At 59.0% G+C, this 23,062-nt stretch overlaps 2 protein-coding genes across 5 annotated transcripts; one reads left to right on the top strand and one right to left on the bottom strand.

Moving 5' to 3' along the window:
* The first annotated feature begins 1,839 nt into the window (after positions 1 to 1,839).
* On the top strand, positions 1,840 to 16,545 carry INPPL1 (inositol polyphosphate phosphatase like 1). 4 transcript variants are annotated; one of them, XM_045071321.1, is made up of 29 exons: positions 1,840 to 1,942; positions 2,814 to 3,222; positions 5,950 to 6,013; positions 6,105 to 6,255; positions 6,476 to 6,596; positions 6,847 to 6,987; positions 7,224 to 7,317; positions 7,424 to 7,513; positions 7,684 to 7,782; positions 7,893 to 8,043; positions 8,131 to 8,237; positions 8,541 to 8,643; positions 8,734 to 8,930; positions 9,245 to 9,362; positions 9,645 to 9,741; positions 10,003 to 10,141; positions 10,261 to 10,360; positions 10,457 to 10,545; positions 10,838 to 10,919; positions 11,042 to 11,131; positions 11,755 to 11,868; positions 12,006 to 12,094; positions 12,544 to 12,631; positions 12,726 to 12,881; positions 13,099 to 13,177; positions 13,271 to 13,411; positions 14,504 to 15,214; positions 15,426 to 15,559; positions 15,664 to 16,545. In XM_045071321.1, exons 2-29 carry the CDS (start codon positions 3,026 to 3,028, stop codon positions 15,822 to 15,824), a joined length of 3,903 nt encoding a protein of 1,300 aa, XP_044927256.1. In that variant the 5' UTR covers positions 1,840 to 1,942; positions 2,814 to 3,025; the 3' UTR covers positions 15,825 to 16,545. The 4 variants fall into 4 exon arrangements, with proteins under 4 accessions (XP_044927256.1, XP_004768191.2, XP_012919811.2 ...); XM_004768134.3 differs by having other exon boundaries at positions 14,504 to 15,176; XM_013064357.2 differs by lacking the exons at positions 15,426 to 15,559; positions 15,664 to 16,545 and having other exon boundaries at positions 12,726 to 12,835; positions 14,504 to 14,639.
* On the bottom strand, positions 16,515 to 21,313 carry PHOX2A (paired like homeobox 2A). Its single transcript, XM_004768128.3, has 3 exons — positions 20,933 to 21,313; positions 18,583 to 18,770; positions 16,515 to 17,624 (listed from the first exon to the last, which is right to left on the bottom strand). Exons 1-3 carry the CDS (start codon positions 21,147 to 21,149, stop codon positions 17,175 to 17,177), a joined length of 855 nt encoding a protein of 284 aa, XP_004768185.1. The 5' UTR covers positions 21,150 to 21,313; the 3' UTR covers positions 16,515 to 17,174.
* Between the last annotated feature and the right edge of the window lie 1,749 nt (positions 21,314 to 23,062).

The following is a 23,062-nucleotide window of genomic DNA, read 5'->3' on the forward strand; positions in this document are numbered from 1 at the left end:
TTTGTTCGAGTGGGTAGATGACAGATTCCACAGTTTCTGGATTCCTTTATATCAGAGAAATGAGACTTGGGTATGAATCCCAGCTCTGCTACTGACTATGCCAAAGTGAAGCAGTTGCCTGTCTAGGCTAACGCTTAGTTTCCTCCTCAATAAAATGGGGATATCCGTCCTTTCCCTCTGGGTTGTGAAACACAAAAAAGCTGTTGCCCGGAGAGCACGTGACAGCATGTGAGCGCAGTGTCTCACTTCAGTAGCCCTCGGGACTCTTGTAGCCTCAAAGAAGAGCGGGGTCCAAGACTTTGTTACTTATATTAGTCCCCAAATATCCCCCCTTTCTCCCAGGCCCTGTCTGCCTGGCTCTGTGCTCAGCCCTGCAATGGGAAAGCTGGGGATGGGAGTCCATGGAAGGCTCTGGATTCCCAGTGGGGGGTGAAAAAAGTTCACCCATGATGTGGATTGAAGGGACAGAGTTGAGGCTTGGACCCTCGGAGGAGGAAGACAGAAGACCGTCTGGGAGGTTCCTGGAAGAGGAAATGCTCAAGAGCCTTCAATTGGTTTAGCTTGGATGGAAAAAGGTTGGAAACTCTCAGGGGCTTCCTAGGGGCAGGAACCTGGCCTCTCCTCTGGCAACTTTGTCCCCTCCAGGGATTGCCAAATAAGCCTATCCTGTCTTTGCCCAGCTCCCAGGAACTGGTCCTGAGTTGATCTCTAGGTCTCCCTCTTGCCCTTTTCCCCTGGCGAAGTTTTGTCTCTACACCCCCCTCACAGTTATCCTCAGAGAGGTGCAGGTCCGAGTCTGAGAACACCAGGCAGCCCCAGAACCCTGGAGTGAAGACTCCTAATCCAGGCCTCTCCCCTGCCCGTGGCAGGAGGGTGCGTGTGCCTTTCATGGCACTCACCTTCCCTCATATCTAGAGCTGAGTGACGGGGAAGTCGGGCCGTTTGTGCAGGATGGTTTACGGAGTTCCTGGATGGGTCTGGAGACACTGGGATGTACGGGGCTGTCTGTTAGCTACTATATTTACCTAGTCTGGAAGGCCCCCACAGACCCCATTCTGTGTCCCAGGCTTTGTCCCAGCTGGGTTAAGCCAACGCATATTTGAAATAGAGGAAGGAGCTTGTCGGGACTGACCAAAACACAGGTTAACTCGAGCAAAGTGAAAGTTCTCTCCCAGGTTAAAAGAGATCTGCTGACCGCGGCCCTGCAGCTGGCCGCGGCGGGAGTCGGGCTGGAAGCCTGCGCCTTTAAGGAGCCAAGGCGCGGAGGGGCGGGGCAGGAAGCGGACTCCCGGGAGACGCTGCCACCGGCCAGGTCTTTTTTGGGGGGAAGGGGCGGGCCAGACCCTCTGTGGGTCCGCCCCCTTTCCGGCGACCGGGTACCCCTCCCTCCCTGGGCGCCCGGGGGCGTCCGAGCTTACAGGCTCTGGGGAGCTCCCGGGTCGGCGTCCCGCCCACAAAGGCGCAAGTTTGTCGTCTTGGGCGGGGGCGGGTGCTAATAATACCCGTTCGTTCTGGCGCCGCGCTTTACAGTTTACACAGCTGTCACCTTCGATACTCCTTAATTAATAATAAAAATAGCCGCTGTTCTGGAGGTTTACTGGATGCCAGGCCCTGTGCCGAGAGCTTTACAAGCACGGTCCCATTAAGTCGGCCCCCTCATAACATTGCTCCCACTTTGCAGAGCGGGAAGACGAGGCGCGTAGGGGTGCCGTGACTTGCCCGAGGTCACTCGGCGGGTCAGCGGCCCCGGGATCAAGACGCGGGGTCGGTGAAGGCGAGGCGCGGGTGCTACCCTCGGCTCCGCGGAGAGCCGCGGGGGCGGAGCGGCGGGCGGGGCGGAAGGCGAGGGGGGGGTGCGGCGGCAGAGGATGGCCATCTTAAGTGGCCGCTGAGAGTCAAGGGCCGCTTCCCCCGGGAAGGGGGCATCGGAGCGGCCCAGGAGGTGGGGGTCTGCGCGCGGGCGGCTGCGGCTCTGGGGAGAAGTCAGGAGCCCAGGGGTTTGAGGGAACTTTCTTCTAGAAGGGCAGTGGCGGAGGGGGACGCCTGATCTCGGGCTGCTGAACCCCTTAAGGCCCGGGCCTGCGGGTATGGGGGATGGTGCCAGGGAACTTGGCCGGGAGGGGGGAAGGGCTCTTCCCCGGCTGCGAGGGGCTGCCAGGGACAGTGTGTGGGGATTCGGGGACACTGGACCTTGTCTGAGGGTTTGTGAGAAATCAGGTTTCTATGGAGGGGATTCCTCCCCGCGGGATTTGTCAGGGGCTGGACCCAGTGGAGTCTGGGGGTGCGGGTCTAAGAGGGGCCTGGGTTTCATGGGAGTTGAGAGTCTGGGCCGGCCGGATAATGAGGATAGGGAAGAGGTTCATCTTGGATACCTCGCGGGTTTTGAGACTCGAACCGACTCTGAGGCTGCAAGGGAGGTGAATGGAAAAGATCTGCGGTGGAATTAGACGTTTATGGGAATTGGGGATCATATCGTTGAGATTGTTGGAGGGAACTAACTCTCTGGACTGGGGTTCGGGGTCCCAAAATGTCTAGGAGAAGGCTGGGGGGAACTTGACCTTCGTTGTTGGTGGTGGGGCGGGTGACGATTGGATCTCCTAGAGGTGGTGATGGCGGGGCAGAATCATTGTGGGTTTGGGGGGTCCCGCGTCCGGCGCGAACGCGGGGCCCATCATCCCCACTGGGAAGAGAGTGGGGGTAGGGACGGTGGGGCCGTGGGCCGAGCAGAGGGGGAGGGGGCCGGCCGCCCGGCTCTGCGCGGCGCTCCTGCCCCTCCCCCGCCGCCGCTGAACAAACTTTTCTTTCTCTTCAAGTTGAGGCCGGCGCTGCAGGCGGCAGCGGCGGCGGCGGTGCGGCGAAAGAGGTGGCCTGCGCGGCGGAGCGCGGAGACTCCGACCCCCGGCCTGGTCCGGTCCGTGGATCGTCAGACTCTGGCCCCGGGCCCGGCCCCAGCCTCGGCCCCGAGCTTCCCGGGGCGGATGGCGCGGGGCGGTGGGCGCCGGCGGCGCTGAGCCCTGCGCGCGCTATGGCCTCGGCATGCGGGGCGCCAGGCCCGGGGGGTGCGGGGCCGGGGGGCGCGCTGGGCAGCCCGGCCCCCGCCTGGTACCACCGCGACCTGAGCCGCGCTGCCGCCGAGGAGCTGCTGGCCCGGGCAGGCCGCGATGGCAGCTTCCTGGTCCGAGACAGCGAGAGCGTGGCGGGAGCCTTCGCGCTCTGCGTCCTGTGAGTAGGGCTGGGGCTCCCGGCGGGAGGGGGCGCGGCCCCAGGTTCCTTGCCTGTGTGCGGAGGGCCTGGGACAGTGGGATGCCAGCGCCCCCAACAGTGGGGGCTTTGGCTTTAAGCCGGGGCTGAGGAAGGATGCAGGGGGCACTTCCTTCCTGCTGTGTGTCTGGGGACACTTTCTGGGGCGTGGAGGGCTGGGTATGTGGGGTCCCGCTAGCCAGGGTGGCTGTAATGGGGGAAAATCTGAGGAGTTCCTGGCAGACCCTCTCAGGCACCCTTCGGGCAGAAGGGGCGGGAGGGGTGAGGATGTGTGGATGTGCATTCCAGGGTTGTGTGTAGTTCTGTTTATACAGGGATTGGGTGTCTGAGTAGTAGTCATTAGAGGTTGCAGGGCCAGAAAAACCAATGGGTGTGTGAGGATGCCCAACAGCTTCCTTAGGGGTCCTTTCTATGCCCCCAAGCCTGAGGTTGGGACTGAGGAGTAGATGCCTGGGGCTGTGGAGGCAGAGTGGTGTTGAGAAGCAGAGGTGGGGGGGGGGGAGCGAAGCTATATAGGGCCATGCCATTATTTCATAAATCAATGAGCATGGGCATGTGCCCTGGTCCTGGGTATCCTGGCCACCTTGGCCCTGAGCTATGAGTGCTGGTTGTGGGGCTAGACTTGGCAGCTCTCTGACTGAGTCTGGTCCTGTGCCTGTACCCATCAGTGGTTCTGGGTGAGTTTGGTGGGATTGGAGTCCTCTCCCTGAGCTGTCTCCTGTCCCCCATTGTCTGATACTGTGTGGACTCCTGTGGGCCTTAGGCCCTGATTACATTCCCCCTGAGCCCTGTGAACCCTCCCAAATCCCTTATGCTTCTGTTCTCGTCACTTCTTTGTGGGTGTATTGGTCTAGGTCAGTAGTTCTCATTCGGGGTTGATTTTACCCATCAGGGACATTGGGCAGTGTTTGGAGACATTTTTGGTTGTCACACTGGGGTAGTGCTGCTGGCATCAAGTAGGTGAAAGCCAGTAGCGATGCTTCGCAGCATCTCACAGTGCATGGGACAGGCTTCACAGAACAATGCAGGCCAGAATGTGAGCACTGCTGGGGTCGAGAAGCTTGAAGAGGTATGGGTCCCCTGAGTCTCAGCTTGTGCCCCAAGTCTGACACCCAGGAGAGACTACCAAAGGACTATATCCTAGAGTCCCAGCCCCCTCAGGGCATACCCCCGATGGGGCGGGGGAGGCAGGTGCTGGGTCAGCTGTTGAGTAGGAGGGGGACAGCTGGGCCTGTGTCTGGGGAGGAACATTATTGTCCCAGGAGGGGAGAGTCCTGGCTCCACTGCCAGGGGAGGAGATGGGTGGAGTGAGGGTCTTTTTGTGTCGGGGGCTTCAGCTTTGCCAGCTGACTTTGGCTACTCCTTGAATCTCAAGAGCCCAGGGATGGGTGCAGGGCGGGCGGAGTCAGAATTGGGATAAAAACCTGGGGGAAGGTGATAAGAAACATACTTGCTTACCTGTGTACATACCCACACGTCCATGGGAGGCATTTCAGGACACACCCCTGCTCTCACAGGCACTGGCCTCTGCCAGTGGCTTTAAGTCCCAGCTCTGCCTTTTACTTACTCTGTGACAGTAGTCAAATTGCTTTTCCTCTCTGAGCCTATTTCCTCCTCTGGAGAGTGGGGAGGGCACGAATATCAGTATCAAAAGGGAGGATTAAGTGAGATCACATCTGTAGGGTGTCCTATAGGCATGGCTCAGTTAATGGGATGTTATTATTCTTATAAATACAGTCCATAAAGCAGTACCCACGCAGACACCTGCAGAAAACGGGGGGCCCATCAGCATCCACAAGAGCTCCGGGAGGGGACTTAGTTGAGTGGAGAGGATGGACTGTGGCCAAGGTGTAGGGTCCCTTCAAATGGGCATTTGGTCCTCTCTGGTGCCCAGCACACACATGGGCCCCAGGGGACACCCTTGAGCATGCTGACCTGATGTATGGCTGCAGACGGAGTCTTCCGTTCCCCACTGAGTGTGGCCCACGCTGCCCAGGCCTAGCAGCTGTCACCTGCTCAGCTGTTGCTGCCATCTGTCAGCACCCCTCTTGCCCCTCCTCAGTTTGGGGCTCTTAGAGTCCTGGGTCTCCCATAGGGGGCCCCCTTGGGGCACCCCAGTTTCCTGGCATCTGGGGCAGCGGGGAGAAAGCTGGAATATCTGCATACTTCCTAGCCAAAAGGCCCCCGCCACCCCCAGCTCCAGCAGAGCCAGACACCAGCGTAAACACAGACAGCAGGCACACACGTGTGTGAGCACATCTCCTGTGTGTGCAAACAGAGGTGAACCAGGCTTCTGAGGACTCGTACTCTGGCGGGGGGCCAGAGCTGGTACCACAGCCCAGAGGGGCTGTTTAGACAGCTGTGGAGGCCACAAAGGAGCTGCCTGTTGCTTCCCGGGCCCTGTGGTGGGTGTGGAGCCTATGTAGGTCTGGGTGGCGAAGTGGCTGGGGGTGGCGCGGAGAGGGGAGTGGAGGGGGGAGGCTGGTCATTCCTGCTCTTGTTGGCAGCATTAACAGGATAGACTTGGACAGGCCTCCTCATTAACCCTGTGCAGCCTGAGCAAAGGGTTTTAGGAAGACCAAGCTGAGGGAGCTGAGGGCTGAGCCCAGTACCCAGAGGAAGGCATGCCTTGGGGCTCAGACCCCACCCAGGGGGGGCGACAGATTCTGACCCTTGCTTTGCCATCAGGTATCAGAAGCACGTGCATACATATCGAATTCTACCTGATGGAGAAGACTTCCTGGCTGTGCAGGTAGGAGCCTGGACCCTGAGCCCGACCTTGATTCCCTCTTGTGACTTGGGATCAGCTGACTGAGCCTTCTCCCACTCTTGCTGGTTCTCAGACCTCGCAGGGTGTGCCCGTGCGCCGTTTCCAGACCCTGGGTGAGCTCATCGGCCTGTACGCCCAGCCCAATCAGGGCCTCGTGTGTGCCCTGCTGCTGCCTGTGGAACGGGAGCGAGAACCAGACCCACCTGACGACCGTGATGTTTCAGGTGCTGCCCGCTTTGCTGTGTGCAGATGCCTTCCCTGCCCCTTCCCTGGACACCACCTGCTATTTCCCCTCCTGTCTTCTCAACCTGTGTCCCCCGAAGTCCCCTGCTCCTAACCATGATGCCAGGGCCCTTTACCCCACTTTCCAGGGAAGTATCTGAGAGCCGCAGCATCCCCCCATACTTCCCTGAGGAAGGGAGGCCCACTGACTCCTGTCCACAGATGGCGAGGATGAGAAGCCCCCGCTGCCCCCGCGTTCTGGCTCCACCAGTATGTCTGCCTCTGTGGGGCCTGGCAGCCCACCAGCAGCTTCTGAGACTCCCACAACTGCAGCTGCTGAGAGGTAAGACCACAGCCTCCTACATGGAGCAGGACTCCCCTTTCTCCTCTGAGAGTGGTGTCCTCATCAAAGGGGGAGAGACCTGAGCCCCCACTCCACCCCTGGGGATCTTCAGCCCATCTCAGCCTGAGAGGCAGACACCCCGATCCATGGGGCTCGGATCACTACCAGCACCATCTCCTCTGGGGATCAGGCTGGAGTGCTGGGATGCAGTCAGCAGGTTCTTCACTGACTTCTTAACCCCTCCCTGAAGTGCTCCCAATGGGCTGAGCACTGTTTCGCACGAGTACCTGAAGGGTAGCTACGGACTGGACCTGGAGGCTGTGCGAGGCGGAGCCAGCAACCTGCCCCACCTTACCCGCACCCTTGCCACCTCCTGCCGGAGGCTGCACAGGTACCCCTCCCGCAACAAGCACACGGCCTTTCCTCTGACTTGTCCTCCCCTCCCCCCCGGTTGCACAAATGTCCTGACCTCTGATCTGTGGCCCTGAACAGGGATCCAGCTGTTGTTTCCTGACTTTTCCTCACCCGAACCCTTGTATCCTCGTGGTGGAGGCTGGAGCGACACACTCAGCCCCCTTTCCCCATACTTGGTTGGGGTGGCGACTTCTGACCAGTTGTCTCCCTTAGTGAGGTGGACAAGGTCCTGTCGGGCCTGGAGATCCTATCCAAGGTGTTTGACCAGCAGAGCTCTCCCATGGTGACCCGCCTTTTGCAGCAGCAGGTGGGAGTATGGGGAGGCCTGTGAGGAAGGGCTTCACATCTGGGTCTGGGCGGAGGACCTCTTGCTTGCTGGCCTCATGTACAAGCCTCATTCTTTCTCTGTGCAGAACCCGCCGCAGACTGGGGAGCAAGAACTCGAGAGCCTGGTGCTGAAGCTGTCAGTGTTAAAGGACTTCCTGTCAGGCATCCAGAAGAAGGTAGCCTGACTCCTGACCTCTGACCTGAACTACCAGTCCCTGACTGTGTGCACTGGCCTAACTGATCTCAGCCCTGAATCTGTGGTTTCGCCCTGATCCCGTCTGCTGTTTCCCTCATGGCCCCTGCTCTCTGCATGTCCCCTGACCTTGGCTGCCCTTCTCTGCTCCAGGCCCTGAAGGCCCTGCAGGACATGAGCTCCACGGCCCCACCAGCTCCACTGCAGCCATCCATACGTAAGGCCAAGACCATCCCTGTGCAGGCCTTTGAGGTACAGAGGGGTATTCGGGAGAGGTCTTGTGGGGCACAGGGCTGTTGGAGGTGAAGGGGGCATCCCCCCTCCAAGGTCTTTTCAGCAGCCCCCCACCTCATGACCTGCAGGTGAAGCTGGACGTGACCCTGGGCGACCTGACCAAGATTGGGAAGTCGCAGAAGTTCACGCTGAGCGTGGATGTGGAGGGCGGGCGGCTAGTGCTGCTGCGGAGACAGCGGGATTCGCAGGAGGACTGGACCACCTTCACACATGACCGCAGTGAGCCAGGGCCTGACCTGGGGTGGTGGGTGGGGCAGCCTCCCAGCCTCTGTGCCCGGGCCAGTGAGACCATCCTCCGTTCCCTAGTCCGCCAGCTCATTAAGTCCCAGCGCGTCCAGAACAAGCTGGGTGTCGTGTTTGAGAAGGAGAAGGATCGGACACAGCGCAAGGACTTCATCTTTGTCAGTGCCCGGGTGAGCAGCAAGCTGGGTGAGGCCCCAGGGGCTGCAGGGGTCACTGGGGGATGGGAAGAGAAGAGACATGTGATGTAGGTGGGTCACCCATCCTGGCAGGGGTGGTGGTGGGGGGCGTCTGACAGGGCAGAGAGCATCTTTGTTGAGAATGGGTGGCCTGAGGGTGGAGTCAAAGGTCCATTCAGTGAATGTGGATTGAGCACCTGTGATAGGCTTGAGTCCTGGGCCAGACAGGCATGACCCTCTTCTCGTGGGACCTGCCACCTACCAGGGACCTCTCCTCACTGGCTGTTGTCCCCCCAGAAGCGGGAGGCCTTCTGCCAGCTACTACAGCTCATGAAGAACAAACACTCCAAGCAAGATGAGCCTGACATGATCTCTGTCTTCATCGGCACCTGGAACATGGGTCAGGCCCGGGTTGGGGCTGGGGGTGGGGGAGAAGACCAGCCCCAGGGCAGAGGCCTGATCCCCCCCCACTCCCTGCCATCACCTCCAGGAAGCGTGCCACCTCCAAAGAATGTGACGTCTTGGTTCACATCGAAGGGTCTGGGGAAGACCCTGGATGAGGTCACAGTGACCATACCCCATGACATCTATGTCTTTGGGACCCAGGAAAACTCAGTGGGTGACCGCGAGTGGCTGGACCTGCTACGCGGGGGCCTCAAGGAGCTCACAGATCTGGATTACCGCCCGGTGAGGGGGGGTCATCTTGTCCAGTTCCCCCTTAGGCCCCCCCAGACCATCCTGCTTGACCTTATGGGCAACCCTGGGGAGCACTATTTGACTGGCTTTCCCTCTGGTCCCTGGACAAATCCTTTAGGAGATCTAACAAGTCCTTCGTGCTATGGGAACATAGCACTGTTTCTCTCTGGCCCCTCAGGGAAAAAGGATAACAGACCTTTCTGTCCTGTGACTAACAGTACAGTCTATAGTACAGGCAGGGGTGGTGGGGGAGTGTGGACAGTGCCCCCGTCTAGGACAGGGGTGACCCTGAACCCTTTACCCAGATTGCTATGCAGTCACTGTGGAACATCAAGGTAGCCGTTCTGGTCAAGCCAGAGCACGAGAACCGAATCAGCCACGTCAGTACGTCTAGCGTGAAGACTGGCATTGCCAACACCCTGGGTGAGTAGGGTGGGCAGGGTCTCTCTGTCCACACCTCCTACTATGATCTCCAGGGGCTGTGATCACACGTGCGGAGACTTGGGCTGTCCAGGTGGACTGCGTGTGCCCTGTGTGGCCCCCTGGGGATGGGGGTTGCATTGAGAGGCCTGCCTGCCTCATAGCCTGGGGGACAGGGGAAGTGGGAGTGGGAGGATCCTCCCACCACCCCTTTGAGGGGCAGAGGGGAGAGTTGGGAGCTTTCCAAAGGTGACGCAGGCCTTCCTCTCTTGCTTGCCCTGACAGGAAACAAGGGAGCTGTGGGAGTCTCCTTCATGTTCAATGGCACCTCATTTGGCTTTGTGAATTGCCACCTCACCTCGGGAAATGAGAAAACCGCCCGGTGAGGGGACACCTTTCCAAGTCTTTACCCTCACTCCCTATTCCTGAGCCTTCTACCCTCTCCCATATCCTAGTCCATTACCCTCCTACATCCCTGTCCCCAGAGACCACCTTCTCCCTTGTCCTGACTCGACTCCTCTACTTCGATCTTGTTCCCAGCTCTTTCCTCTGTCCCCAGGGACTCTGATCCAAACCCCATCCCTGATGCCAGAGACTTCTGACCCTGTTTCTGTCTCCTGACCCTGCCCCCACACCCCCATAGGCGGAACCAGAACTACCTGGACATCCTGCGGCTGCTCTCGCTGGGCGACCGGCAGCTCAGTGCCTTTGACATCTCTCTACGTTTCACTCACCTCTTCTGGTTTGGGGACCTCAACTACCGCCTGGACATGGATATCCAGGTGCGAACGGGGTTGCTGGGTGGCTGGGAGGGAAGCTGAGCTGGGGGCCAGTGGGGCTTCCACCTCTGGCTCTGGTTCGGGCTCAAGAGGGAGTATTCGCCTTTGTGTCTTCACCGCAGGAGATCCTGAACTACATCAGCAGGAGAGAGTTTGAGCCCCTGCTCAGGGTGGACCAGCTTAACTTGGAACGCGAGAAGCACAAGGTCTTCCTTCGATTCAGTGAGTGTGGGCCGATCAGGTCTCCAGGGCTGGGACCTTTATGATACCCCTGCGTCTGCAGGGCCCTGACCCCCACTTGTTCCCCGCCTTTCCTAGGTGAGGAAGAGATCTCCTTTCCACCCACCTACCGCTATGAGCGGGGCTCCCGGGACACGTATGCCTGGCACAAGCAGAAGCCAACTGGGGTGAGCGGAGGGAACGGGCAGCGGGGCCCTTGGGAGAGCCCTCTGGGCTGCAGTGAATCAAGAGTGCGTGTCTGGTCAAGGTCTGGGCAGTTACTACTCCAGCTTCAGTGGCCCCTCTAAGGCCTTGGGGGGTGGGTGATCCTGGGTGTTGTGAGGACCCTGGAAGGGAGGCGGGTACCAGGGCCTGGGGTGGTGGGAGTGCTGGGCCTTCCCAGCATTCAGCTCTGTGGCAGGGCTCATGAGAGGCAGCCCCGGCTGTTGGCCCTGACCGTGCTGACATCCCCTGCCCCAGGTCCGGACCAATGTGCCTTCGTGGTGTGACCGGATTCTCTGGAAGTCCTACCCTGAGACCCACATCATCTGCAATTCCTACGGTCAGAGTCTCCGGGGCAGGGTGATGGGCAGTCCTGGGTGGTCAGTCCTGATTCTGCCCTAGCTTTGGGATATGGTAGCAGAGAGTAAAGAGCTTGCCCCTGAGCTCCCATTCCTATCCCAGGTTGCACTGATGACATCGTCACCAGTGACCACTCCCCCGTGTTTGGGACATTTGAGGTTGGAGTTACCTCTCAGTTCATCTCCAAGAAAGGTGACTGTTCTGGATGTGCTTGGGGGGAAGGGGGGGACATGGGGTGGCTTGGGGATGTGCCGAGGTTTGACTGTATCTGTGTGTGCATGTTTGGGTGTTTACACGTATGTGCAAGACTTTCTGAATAAGTGCTGTGTGAGACTGTGTGTGTGCCTGGGGTACCGTGAAAGGTATGTGCTTATATATATATATATATCTGTGTGTATATATATATATATATATACATATATATGTATATATATATGTATATATATATATATATGTGTGTGTATATATCTGGGAATATAAGCACACACACATACTGGTATTTGGTTGGAGCCAAGTGTGTACCCCTGAGTGTGCCTGGTAGTGTGGGGGGTTGTTGGCCGGCAATCCCTGCAGGCATTCTGGTCCCCTAACCCCCTTGTTAGATGGTCTCTCATCCTTGGGTTGTCTGTTTGCCTGGTCCAGGGCCTGGACTTTGGGGTCTCTGCATTGGTTGCTTGGGATTGGGGAGGTCCCTCCTGGATGTCCCTCCTCCCCTGCCAGGGCCCCTGATTTCCTGTTCCAGGGCTCAGTGTCTGTCCTGTTCCTCCTGCCACCCTCTCAGCCCTCCTGACTCCCTGCCTCCCTTTGGTCCTCAGGGCTCTCAAAGACTTCGGACCAGGCCTACATTGAGTTTGAGAGCATCGAGGCCATTGTGAAGACAGCTAGCCGTACCAAGTTCTTCATTGAGTTCTACTCTACCTGCCTGGAGGGTCAGAGGCAGGCCCAGGGCCGGGTGTGGCCAGGAGGGATGGGGAGCCCAAGGTGCCCAGAGTGGTCAGCCCCCTGCATAGGGGGAAAGGAAGCTAGGTGGTGGCACTCAGTTGGGTATCCCCCACCCTCTCCCCAGAGTACAAGAAGAGCTTTGAGAATGATGCCCAGAGCAGTGACAACATCAACTTTCTCAAGGTGCAGTGGTCTTCGCGCCAGCTGCCCACGGTGAGGCTTTTGGCAGGGCCTGAGCCTACAAGTTGAGGGCATGGGGAGAGGTGGGCCGAGTGCATATGGTTCATGCGTGTGCAAGTGTGTGTGTGTGTGTGTGTGTGTGTGTGTGTGTGGTGGGGCTGGGCATGAGTAAGGGAGAAGGCCTTTGCTTTATTGGGGGGGGCGGGTGGGACCAAGTTGCAGGTTCATTCATCTATTCATAAATACTTTTTGAGCCTTTGCTAAATGTCAGATCCTCTCTTGGCCACTGAGGATGTAGAAAATGAATGACAATGCTGTTAATTGTTATGAGAGGCCCATGTGGGGCCATGTCTTCTATGTTAAGGATTTGGGATCTTAAGTGAGAGTAAGCATGGACCAGTCTGAGAGTAGGAGTGAGTGGTGTCAGGAAAAGGAGGGGGTGGTTGAGGCTTTGTTCCTCACCGGGCCTCTCTGCTCCCCAGCTCAAGCCAATTCTGGCTGATATTGAGTACCTGCAGGACCAGCACCTCCTGCTCACGGTCAAGTCCATGGATGGCTACGAATCCTATGGTGAGGGCAGGGAGGGGTGCCAAGGGACACAGAAAGCCAAGCAGAGCTCCAGAAAGGTTTGGCAATCTGCTGGTATGCCCCATCTTCCCTCCAGGGGAGTGTGTGGTGGCACTCAAGTCCATGATTGGCAGCACAGCCCAGCAGTTCCTGACCTTCCTGTCCCACCGCGGCGAGGAGACAGGCAACATCCGTGGTTCCATGAAGGTGCGGGTGCCCACAGAGCGCCTGGGCACCCGTGAGCGACTCTACGGTGGGGTCCCCATTGGGAGGGATATGGGGCATAAGATGGGGTGGGCACGTCTAGGAGGGGTGGACCAGGGGTGTGGGCAGGACTTGTTAGAACCCCTGGAATATCTGGAAGTTATGCAGCCATGGCTGGAGGTGGGCCTGCACTGAGAGTAGCTGGAAGCGGCCTACAGTCCAGGACCCCAGGTCCCCTCTGAGTCTTCTTTCTCTTCCTCCCCCAGAGTGGATCAGCATTGATAAGGATGAGGCAGGAGCAAAGAGCAAAGTCCCTTCTGTGTCTCGAGGCAGCCAGGATCCCAGGTGAGCTGGGACTGTGCTGGGTGTCCCTTGAAGGGGTGCCTGGGGCCTTTGGGTCAACCTCGAACTCATCTCACCCCTGTACACCCCTGGCAGGTCAGGGAACCGCAAGCCAGCCCCTTCAGAGGCCTCCTGCCCACTTTCCAAGTTATTTGAAGAACCAGAGAAACCCCCACCAACTGGGAGGCCCCCAGCCCCACCTCGAGCTGCCCCCCGGGAGGAGCCCTTGACCTCCAGGTGAGAGAAGGAACCTGTTACCCCCCACTTCATCTGTTGCTATGCTTGGCTCTCAGGGCCAGGCTGGGGACCATTTGTTGCCTGAGTGATCTGATGCCCCTACACTTACAGCCACTGTGGCCAGCCAGGCCTCCCTGAGGTGTGGCTCTCTGAGCCCATAGGAGCACAGTCATTCTTTAAAAAATAGAATTAGAAGGTGTTTTCTGCAACAGTTCCCTCCACATAAACAGATTTAGCTTGAACTTTCTGTTTGGCCTCAGCATGGGTTTTCCGTTGGTGCATTCTATGGAACACTGTCCTACAAGGTGCCCCACTGGAAATGCGTTTGTGGTCAAATGAGTTTGGGAAATTGTTCTGGCTGGATTCTTTTCTTAGACAGTCCCAGTGCACATTAGTATTCGCAAAAGCTCTGAGCATGTGGACAGGAAGGAAACCCTTTTTCAACTCTGTTGAATATAGTTTCCCAAACTTAATGGGCCAGGAAACTTCTTTTCCACACAGTAACTATTAATACCCTGGGGAACTAGCATTCTGTGGATCAAACTTGGGGAAAGTGAGGCTTACTTTCCAATTATATCCGAGTGTCGCTTGAACTTCAATAAAAGCTCCTAGCTGCGGTTCGGTGCTTTTTCACTCACCTTTACCTGTTACCAGTCACCTTGGTTTTATCTTCAGGCTTGAGTAAAACGAACCTGAATGCCTGGGTGAGACTCCTCCGTAGATTGGCCTTAGGTGCCTCCAGAGGCTTTCAAGATCTGGCCGGTCATGCATTAAAGTATTTATTGCCCTGCCTCCCACACCTGTTTTCCCTGATTTTAAACTCAGGTTTCACGAAGTCACGAAAGATCTGAGAATCTTAGCGAGTCAGGCAAGGAAGTTCAGGGATTATCTATTCAAAGATCGTGTCTCCTGGATTTTAGAGGTGAAGACACCAAGGGCCAGCACAGGAAAGTGATGTGTTCAAGGTCACACGCAGTTCTAAGAACCGGGGCCCCACAGTCCTGACTCCTAGTCCAGTTCTCTCTCCGCGGCACACATTGCCTTCACTTTGGTATCTGGGTCCTGACTTCATTATCCTGCTCCCAAACCCAGGTTGAAGGCAGAGGGGGCTCCAGAGCCGGAAGGGGTGGCAGCCCCCCCACCCAAGAACAGCTTCAATAACCCTGCCTACTACGTCCTTGAAGGGGTCCCCCACCAGCTGCTGCCCCCGGAGCCACCCTCGCCGGCCAGGGCCCCTGTCCCATCGGCCACCAAGAACAAAGTGGCCATCACAGTGCCTGCTCCACAGCTTGGGCGCCACCGGCACCCCCGTGTGGGAGAGGGGAGCTCATCAGATGAGGAGTCTGGAGGCACACTGCCCCCTCCAGACTTTCCACCCCCACCACTGCCAGACTCGGCCATCTTCCTGCCCCCCAGCCTGGATCCTCTGCCAGGGCCAGTGGTCCGGGGCCGCAGCGGGGGTGAGGCCCGTGGCCCACCACCTCCCAAGGCCCATCCAAGACCCCCACTGCCCCCAGGCCCCTCACCTACCAGCACTTTCCTGGGGGAGGTAGCCAGTGGGGACGATCGCTCCTGCTCCGTGCTGCAGATGGCCAAGACGCTGAGTGAGGTGGACTATGCTCCTGCTGGGCCTGGCCGCTCAGTGCTTCTGCCAGGCCCCCTGGAGCTGCAGCCGCCCCGGGGACTGCCCTCAGACTATGGCCGGCCTCTCAGCTTCCCTCCACCTCGCATCCGAGAGAGCATCCAGGAAGACCTGGCGGAGGAGGTGTGTGGACCAGGGGTGGCTGTCTGTGTGTACCTGAGGTTTGTGCTTGCCCATGGACAGTGGTGTCCTTTTACTTCACCATTCAGCACCATTCAGTGGTGTCCCTTTTGCCCTCAGCTGGGGGGGACACATAAATAAGCCCCAGTCCTTGGCTCTTCCCCTGAAGCATGTAGTAGAATGTGGTTGTCTGCGGGGCTTCTCTGCAGTGGGTACCCTCGGTATTCCCCCTGATACGTCCTATTCTCTCAGGCTCCATGCCCGCAGGGCGGGCGGGCCGGCGGACTGGGCGAGGCAGGCATGGGCGCCTGGCTGCGGGCCATCGGTTTGGAGCGCTATGAAGAGGGCCTGGTGCACAATGGCTGGGACGACCTGGAGTTTCTCAGGTGGGGGCGGGGCTGGAAGTGGATGGGGTGGGGCTGGCCCCGGGGCGGAGCTACGGACCCTCTAGAGCACTTCGCCCATCTCCCAGCTTCTCTTACCCCCACAGCGACATCACCGAGGAGGACCTGGAGGAGGCTGGGGTGCAGGACCCGGCTCACAAGCGCCTCCTTTTGGACACCCTGCAGCTCAGCAAGTGATAGCAGTGGCATTGCGAGCCTGCGAACTCGGCACCCCTACCCCTCCACTAAGGCCCAGCCACAGCCCTGAAGTTGAAAAGTTAGGAGGGGTGGGGCAGTACCTCTCTGCCTATTTATTGGGGATCTGCGTTCCCCACTGCCCAATCATTTGGAATGCCCTAATTAGGACATTCTGCCCTTCACCTGCCCCAGGTCTCCAGAGGTCAGTCACCCCGATTACCAAGGACTTGGGTTATTTGATTACCAAGGACTTGGGTTATTCGGGTGCTGACCTCCCTTTCTGGACTCCTTCTCCCAGTCCCAGGGGTGCCCGTTACAGTCCATTTTGGTATGCCTGGGCCCTCACTTTCACCACTGTTTCTGCTGCCCTCCACCTGGCCTGAACCACGGGGGGGGGAGGAGCTCAGCCAGAACCTCTCCCAACCCCCCCACCCCTCCCCTACCCCCCCATCCCTCGCTCTGGGGGTGTCTGTCCGGAAATGAAGGAATAGCCCAAGGACTGGGCTGGGGTTTATTTAAGCTTTTCTGTGTGGGTTTTGGGAGGGCGGGCACTTTAATATTATTGGGGCTGGTTGGGGGTGGGGAGAAGAATCTGGGCCATAAAGTGCTAGTTTGCTTAGTTCTCACTGTCTCCTGGTCTATACCACCTTGAGTTGTGGATGTGGGGCTACAGTGGGTTCCTTGCTGGTTGCAAGAGGGTGGGACTCCTGTACACAGCCTATCCCCATCCTGGGTACTCAGAAGGGTTGCCAGCATGATGTCTTCAATAAATTAAGTTTTATTTGGATTGAGCCAAACTCACCTCAATAAATTACAAGTTTTTCAAAGGAAAAGAACAACACAACCAAAAAAAGGGGGTGGGGGAGGAAACCCCTCTGTCCTGATGCCCGGCAGCCAGTCCCCCTGCTCTAAACAGGCCTACCTCTGCGCCAGACTGGTTGGGAATGGGAGGGGATGAATTGGCAATGGGACCCTTCTGGCAGCTTATTATCCCAACCACGATTAGTGCGGGTGGACCAGGGGGCTGGGGCAGCAGGCTGGTCGCTAAGGTGAGGAGTGACCCAGCCGGCTGCAGAGCCAGGGGAGGGAGCCAGGCTGTTACTCTACTTGAGGACCCTCAGTTTCCAGCACAGTTATTTGATCCCGTTTCCAAAGAAAGCCAAGCTGGAAGGGATAGGGGTGGGGGTGGGGGAATCCCAGTGAAAAGCACCCTATTCTGCTGGGTGGGGAAGGTGAGGAGGAGAGACCCTGACTTGGTCTCCAGAGCTGGGGAGGGCACACACCTAGGGGTCAGACACGGTAGGGGGTGGGGACAGCTGGGCACTTCCAGGCGGGCGCTCAAATGGGGAGGGACTCTGTCAGGTCCTGGAGGGGCAGGGGCTCTCTCCGGGGCAGGCCCGGAGCCTCCAGAGTCCGGAGGCTAGAAGAGATTGGTCTTCAGGGCTGGGCCAGGCTTCCGGTGGAAGGAGGACAGAACCCCGGAGAAGGGCCCGGGCCCGGGCTCGGTAGGCTGCCAGGCCTTAAGCAGCTCCGCTGCGCCTGCGCCCGGCCCCCCGCCCCCGCCGCCCGCCACGCCGGCCCACAATGGACCCTTGAGCGGCTGTGGCCCGGGGCCAGGGCCGGGCCCGGAGCCCAGGGCAGCAGGCAGCGGGCTGGGGCTCAGACGCGGGCTGGCCAGGCCGGGGGCGGGCGGCGGCGGCAGCGACGCGGTGCTGTCGGGCGTGGGGCTGCACGTGGACTCCTTGGAGTCGTCGTCCTCGGACGAACAGCGCGCCTCGCCCTTTTTGGCGCCCGCCGCGCCCGCCGCACCCTTGGCGCTGGCCGCACGCTCCTGTTTGCGGAACTTGGCCCGGCGGTTCTGGAACCAGACCTGCGGGCACAGGGGCCGGTCAGGCCGAGGCCGCAAGACGCGGGTGAACCCTCAGACCGCAAGGGGCCGGATCAGGATTATTACAGCGAGCGTCGGCCCCTCGGCCCTCCACCACTTGGTTCGTGGCCCCCCTCACCTCTCCGCTCATCTCTTCTCCTCCACCTGCCTCTTCCTCCAGGTCTTCCCCTTGGGATCTGCTCACCCGCGCACCCGCACCCTGCTGCTTCCAGTGTTCTTGGGTATCCTAGAGGGGACTCTGCCTTTGCTCCCTCATCACTCAAAGCCCTGCCCCCAATTCCTTCCTTCCAGGAGTTTGCACCAGGAGTGTCCCACAGCGGTGGAGAACGGGTTTTGGGCACGAGGGGAAATCTTTTGTTCAGGGTCTCCAGTAAAGGCGACCAGCTGAACATCTGTACTTGGATTTGTAAGACAGACAACAGAGTCCACCTGGGCGGGTCCTCCTGAGACCGGAGTCGGCCCAGAGCCCTGTGTTTCCTGATTCAGAGATTTCACAGCTGCAGAGCTGGGGAGGGGACATGGTAGCACTCACTGGCTTTCCCGGATTCGTCTGCCTCGCTTGGCACAGAGGCCGCCTGGGGTTCCCACTCTACTACCCACTCGGCCTCTTTCCACGCTTCCCAAGCCTTCCCCTACATGCCTGGCCCTACTAAGGAGACCCATGGGAAATCGTGGGGCTGAAGAACTCAGTTTTCCTCCAGGGTCTCCCGAGGACCTCAGGTCTACCAAGTCTTGGCCCCATCCCCTCCCACAGCTGTCCATCCTTTCCTGCCCAACCACCCCCAGACTGCACGCTGGCCCCTGGTCCCAGGTCTCCGCCTCCAGGCTGCACCTGCCTGTCACCTGAGCGAGGCCCCTTTGTCCAGTGGCCCCCAAGTGTCAGGCACTAGCCTCCCACCTTCCTCCACGCGCACACTCCCACACACACGCAAACACGCACCTGCACGCGAGCCTCAGTGAGGTCGATCTTGAGCGCCAGCTCCTCGCGCGTGTAAATGTCGGGGTAGTGAGTCTCTGCGAAGACGCGCTCCAGCTCCTTGAGCTGCGCGCTGGTGAACGTGGTGCGGATGCGCCGCTGCTTGCGCTTCTCGTGCAGGCCCGACGGCTCCGGGAAGAACTTGTAGGGCACTAGGGGTGTGTGCAGGAGGGGGTAGCAACGAGGGTGGGGGCGTGAGGGCCCGAGCTCAGCCCGCAGTGTCCTGCCCTGAGATCGCTCGCGGTCTCCCGCCCCTGAGCCGGCCCCTCGGCTTCCTCCCCTCAGTCCCCGCTTCCTCCCCTCAGCCCCTAATTGAGCATCTTCCCTATTGCTCAGTGGAGCCGGCAGGAGTGAAGGGGGACAGGGCGCAGGGAGACCTGGGGCCCAAGAGCAGCAGCAAGGGAATCCGGATGTGATCCTCAGGTCAAGACTCCTCCCCATGTTTCCTCACTCCCTCCAGTCCACCTGCTCCTCTGACTTCCCCTTTGGTGTGCTTCTACCTTGGTCAGTCTGCCCACTTGGTTTCAGGTCCTGGTCTGTCCACCCTAGCCTTGGTTGCCAGGTCTCATCAGCATCCCGAGTCTTCCCCTTAACCAGCTGTGGGCGGAGGCTGGGTGACTGAAACTCCCTGGCCTGGGCCCACTGTGAGCCCTGCCTCATACTTTCTGTCATGCAGGGACTTGGCCCCATCTACCCTGCCATCTCTCTCCTTCCAGGCCTCATTTCCTCCATTCTTCTGGAGAACTTCTTCCATTCATCCCATTCTTCTTCATGTGTCCTCTCCTCTTCCTTATCTTTCTCCATCCACATCTCTCTTCAGCTTTCTCCTTTCAGACCATTCTTTTCTTTGTGCCCGTTGAAAAGGGTCCTTATTTTTCCCCCACCCAGGTTCCTTCGCCTTCTCTTTGCCCTTCTTCTTCCTCCCAGGCACCTCTCTCTGTGATGCAACTCCCCCACAGCCAGCCCTACCACTCTCCCTCATTCTTGTCCCATCCGTGTTCTCTTTTACCCCATCCAAGTCACCCTGCCCCACAGACAGTGTTTCGGACAGTATCTCCTCATTCCTCTCACCAACCCCTGCTTAGGTCTCCATATTCTTCAGGAGCCCCCAGTATTCTTCATCTTTGTCCTACAGCCTTAGTTCTCTATCTCCCCCTAATCCTTGTCTCCAACACTCCATTCCTAGCCCCATCTTCCTCATGTCTGTTGCTCATCTTCTTTAGTCCCCATCTCCCATATTTCCTGTCCCCATCACCTAGTTCTTGTCTCCATCTCCCCAGCCCTGGGTCCCCATTTCTCCCAGGGCCCCCAGTCTTCCCATCTTTGCTCACACCTATCTCCCCATCTCAGAACTCCATCTCTGGGGGACCCATATCCTCATTTCCTCACCCTACCTCCCCAATCCCCATCCTCATCTGGCCAAGAGTACCCAATCTCCCCATCCTTGTTTCAGTTTTTGGCTCCATCTTGCTCGTTCTCATTTCTCTAAATCCAGGTCCTTATCTCACCATCCCTTCCCACCCCCTCAGGCCCCAATATTCTGTTTGGGTCCCAGTGGTCTTCCCAGGAAGGAAGGAGATAAGGAGATTGGGTGGGGCAGCCGGGACTTTAACCGGAGAGATGGGGATGGCTGAGAGGGTCCATGAGTTTGAGGGTTCAGACTGGGACTTGGATCGAGAGGCTTGGAGGTGTTGGGAGCTCATTCTGGGTTCTGCAGGACTCTAGCTGGGAGAGTCTCCAGGGGGAAAGGGAGAATGAAAGTGGCTTAGTGACCTGGACACTCTTTTCTTCCAGCAAGGGAGGGGTTTTCATTGGTGCAAGAGGGTCTGAGCACAGGCAGGATGGGTCCAAACCGGGCAGGAGGGGCTTGATGGTGCTGGGGCTCTAGGAAGGCTTCCATCTGGGCAGCTCAGCTGCTGCAGGAGCCCTTGCTGGGGGTCAGAAATGAAGTGGGGTGGGGATAAGGATGGGGATCTGATTGGACTGAGCCGGGGGCATCTTCCAGGGATATGGGATGGAGAGGTTTGGTGGTCAGTTTTTGCAGGTGGGGAGGGGAGGACCTGGTGAGTGGCCTGGGGCTGGGCCAGGGATCTATTTCCCTGACCCTAAAAGCACAAGAAGGGGAAGGATGAGAGGGTGGGGCTCAACTCTGCCTACAGGAAGCCCGTCTTACAGGGAGGCTGAGGATCCCGCGGGTGTTGGAGGGCAAGGATGGTGGCGGCTGTGGGGGAGAGTCGCAATCACTTGCCAAATAGGGTAGGGGCTGGGGTTTCCGCAGGATTTGGAGGGAGGATTGGGCCGGGTCTGGGCTCACCTGCCGAGTAAGGCGCGGGCTGGTGGTCCCGTAGAGCGCCGAGCGCGCAGTTGGAGGAGCCGAGCGCGGGGCAGGGCGGACCAGCCGCGGGAAAGGCGGGTCGCAGGGGGCTGTATTGGAAGCCGCCGGGCTGGCTGCAGGCGCCGAAGTCGCCGTAGGCGGACGCCTCCATGGCCGCCACGCACGAGTCGTACGAATTGAGGTAGGAGTAGTCCATCGGCCCGGGGGTCGGGGTCGGGGTCCGGGCCGGGCCGGGTCGGGTCGGGGTCGGGGTCCCCGGCCGGATGGGGGTCGGGATGAGGGTTCGAGCGCCTAGCGCCGAGGACCCGAGGCCGGCTCTGAGCGCCCGCGAGTCCGCCCGCCCCGTCGCGGCAGCACTTCACCCGGGTGCAAAGCAAGTGCAGCCCGGCCGGGCCCGCGCGCCTTTTAACGCTCAGGACCCCGCGGAGGGGGCGGGGCGGGCAAGCTCCGAGGGGCGGGGCCTGAGCGGCCCAGGCCCCACCCCCAGCTACCCCAGACCCCCACTCCAAAGGGTCCCCGCCACCCTCCTTGGGCTCCCGAGGTGCAGGGCGGGGCAGTGTTGGGCCCCTTGCCTAGAGTCCCCATCCCGCCCCAATCCCTACCAGACCTTCGCTCTGTACGCGCACAGTGCCAGGCTGGAGGGTCCCAACCCCTTCCCTCGGCCTCCCCACCTGCGGCCCCGCAGAAGGGAGGGGAGACAGGCCTGGCGGCGCTCCGGTGAAGAAGTTAATTCAATTCGTCCAGATAACCGAGTTATTCTGATCCAGCCCCTCGGTCCCGCCCCCAGCGAGGTCCCTTCCCGCCGGGGACCACGGAGGCGGTTCAGGAGGGGGATGGAGACATGGACAAGGAAGAGACGGAGCCTGGGATGGGGACGCGGATGAAGCGAGGACACAGGGAGAGAAAGGGACAGAAACAGTGGTGGAGAAAGAGACAAGAAAGATACAGGTACACAGATGAAGACAAGGATGAGACATGGAGGAGAGAGAGATTGGAGACAGGGGCAATGATCTCTACAGAGATGGAGACAAAGCTGAAGCGCGTGCAAGAGAAAAACAGGGATGGAGATGGGGACAAGGCAGAGACAGAGGAAACAAGGATAAGAAAGAGACAGAGCAGAGAATGGAGAAAGAGAGTGAGGCAGGCGTAGAGACCGAAAAGGCCCGGGGGTGAGACAGGGATCGAAACAAGGATTGAGATGGAGATCAGGAAAGAGGTGAGACAAAACAGGGCAGGGACAAGGAGACACATACACGGACACATACACATACACATACACATACACATACACAGACACAGGGCGGTCTCAGAGTGACAAGGACAGGGACAGACGGAGGAGGAACAGAGCTGAGAGAAAAAGCCTTTGGAGAGCTGAGCCCCACAGTGGGAGTGCCCAGGGGGCGGTAGGATTGTGGTGGAGACCAGGCCAGGCTGCTGAGGGGGAGGGTCTCTGCAGCCCAGATCCTTCTGTCCTGACTTGGCCACACAACACTGCCCACACCTTCAGGGCCCAGCCTGCCTCTCCCCTCCCCCAGTTCCCCAGCTTTGTCTCCCTGCCCACCATCCCCCAATGTGACCCTTTATTTGGTCCCCAGCACCCTTGGCACAGAGTGTGTGTATGTGATGAATGTCAGGATCAGAAGATCGGGAGGAACCAAGTGACCTCCACACTCTCTTTCAGCCTCACCACCCCAGCACCTCTCTTTTTCTTCACCAGGAAAACTACCTAGCCTCAATCTGGACCTGGCCACAGGTCTGCTGAGGCCTGACCCTCAGCAGATTCAGCCTCTGGCCTTCACATGGTGAGAAAACCAACACAGGATCCTTTCTAGAACAGAAAAGAGAAGTTTCTGCCCTTGCAGCTCACCTGAGGTGGATTGGACAGCTCTCCCATCCAGTCCCCAGCTTCCTCACCCAAATCTTGGTAGGTCCTACAGATGGGAGAGTGAAGACCCAGAAGCCAGGGGAGGGTGGCCCCTTACTACCAAAGCCTCTGCAGGATGAGAGAAGGTCTCTGGGAATACCCTTCCCCAATTCCCCACTATAGGGAACATGCCCACCCTCAGGTCATCCACTTCAAGGGCCACTAGCTCTTTTCTTCACACAGGG

This window comes from Mustela putorius, unplaced genomic scaffold (genome assembly GCF_011764305.1).
Source record: "Mustela putorius furo isolate JIRA1106 unplaced genomic scaffold, ASM1176430v1.1 tig00003987_pilon_pilon_pilon, whole genome shotgun sequence".
NCBI classification, from domain to species: domain Eukaryota; kingdom Metazoa; phylum Chordata; class Mammalia; order Carnivora; family Mustelidae; genus Mustela; species Mustela putorius.

Bases quoted from the DNA above. Each gene is read 5' to 3' on its own strand.
- INPPL1 (XM_045071321.1), top strand. From the start codon at position 3,026: ATGGCCTCGGCATGCGGGGCGCCAGGCCCGGGGGGTGCGGGGCCGGGG. The intron at 6,597-6,846 runs GTAAGACCACAG...CCCTCCCTGAAG, and splicing joins ACAACTGCAGCTGCTGAGAG to TGCTCCCAATGGGCTGAGCA. The intron at 11,132-11,754 runs GTGACTGTTCTG...TTTGGTCCTCAG, and splicing joins TCAGTTCATCTCCAAGAAAG to GGCTCTCAAAGACTTCGGAC.
- PHOX2A (XM_004768128.3), bottom strand. From the start codon at position 21,149: ATGGACTACTCCTACCTCAATTCGTACGACTCGTGCGTGGCGGCCATG. The intron at 18,771-20,932 runs GTGAGCCCAGAC...ACACACCCCTAG, and splicing joins GCCCGCGCCTTACTCGGCAG to TGCCCTACAAGTTCTTCCCG. The intron at 17,625-18,582 runs GTGCGTGTTTGC...CTGTGCCCGCAG, and splicing joins TCACTGAGGCTCGCGTGCAG to GTCTGGTTCCAGAACCGCCG.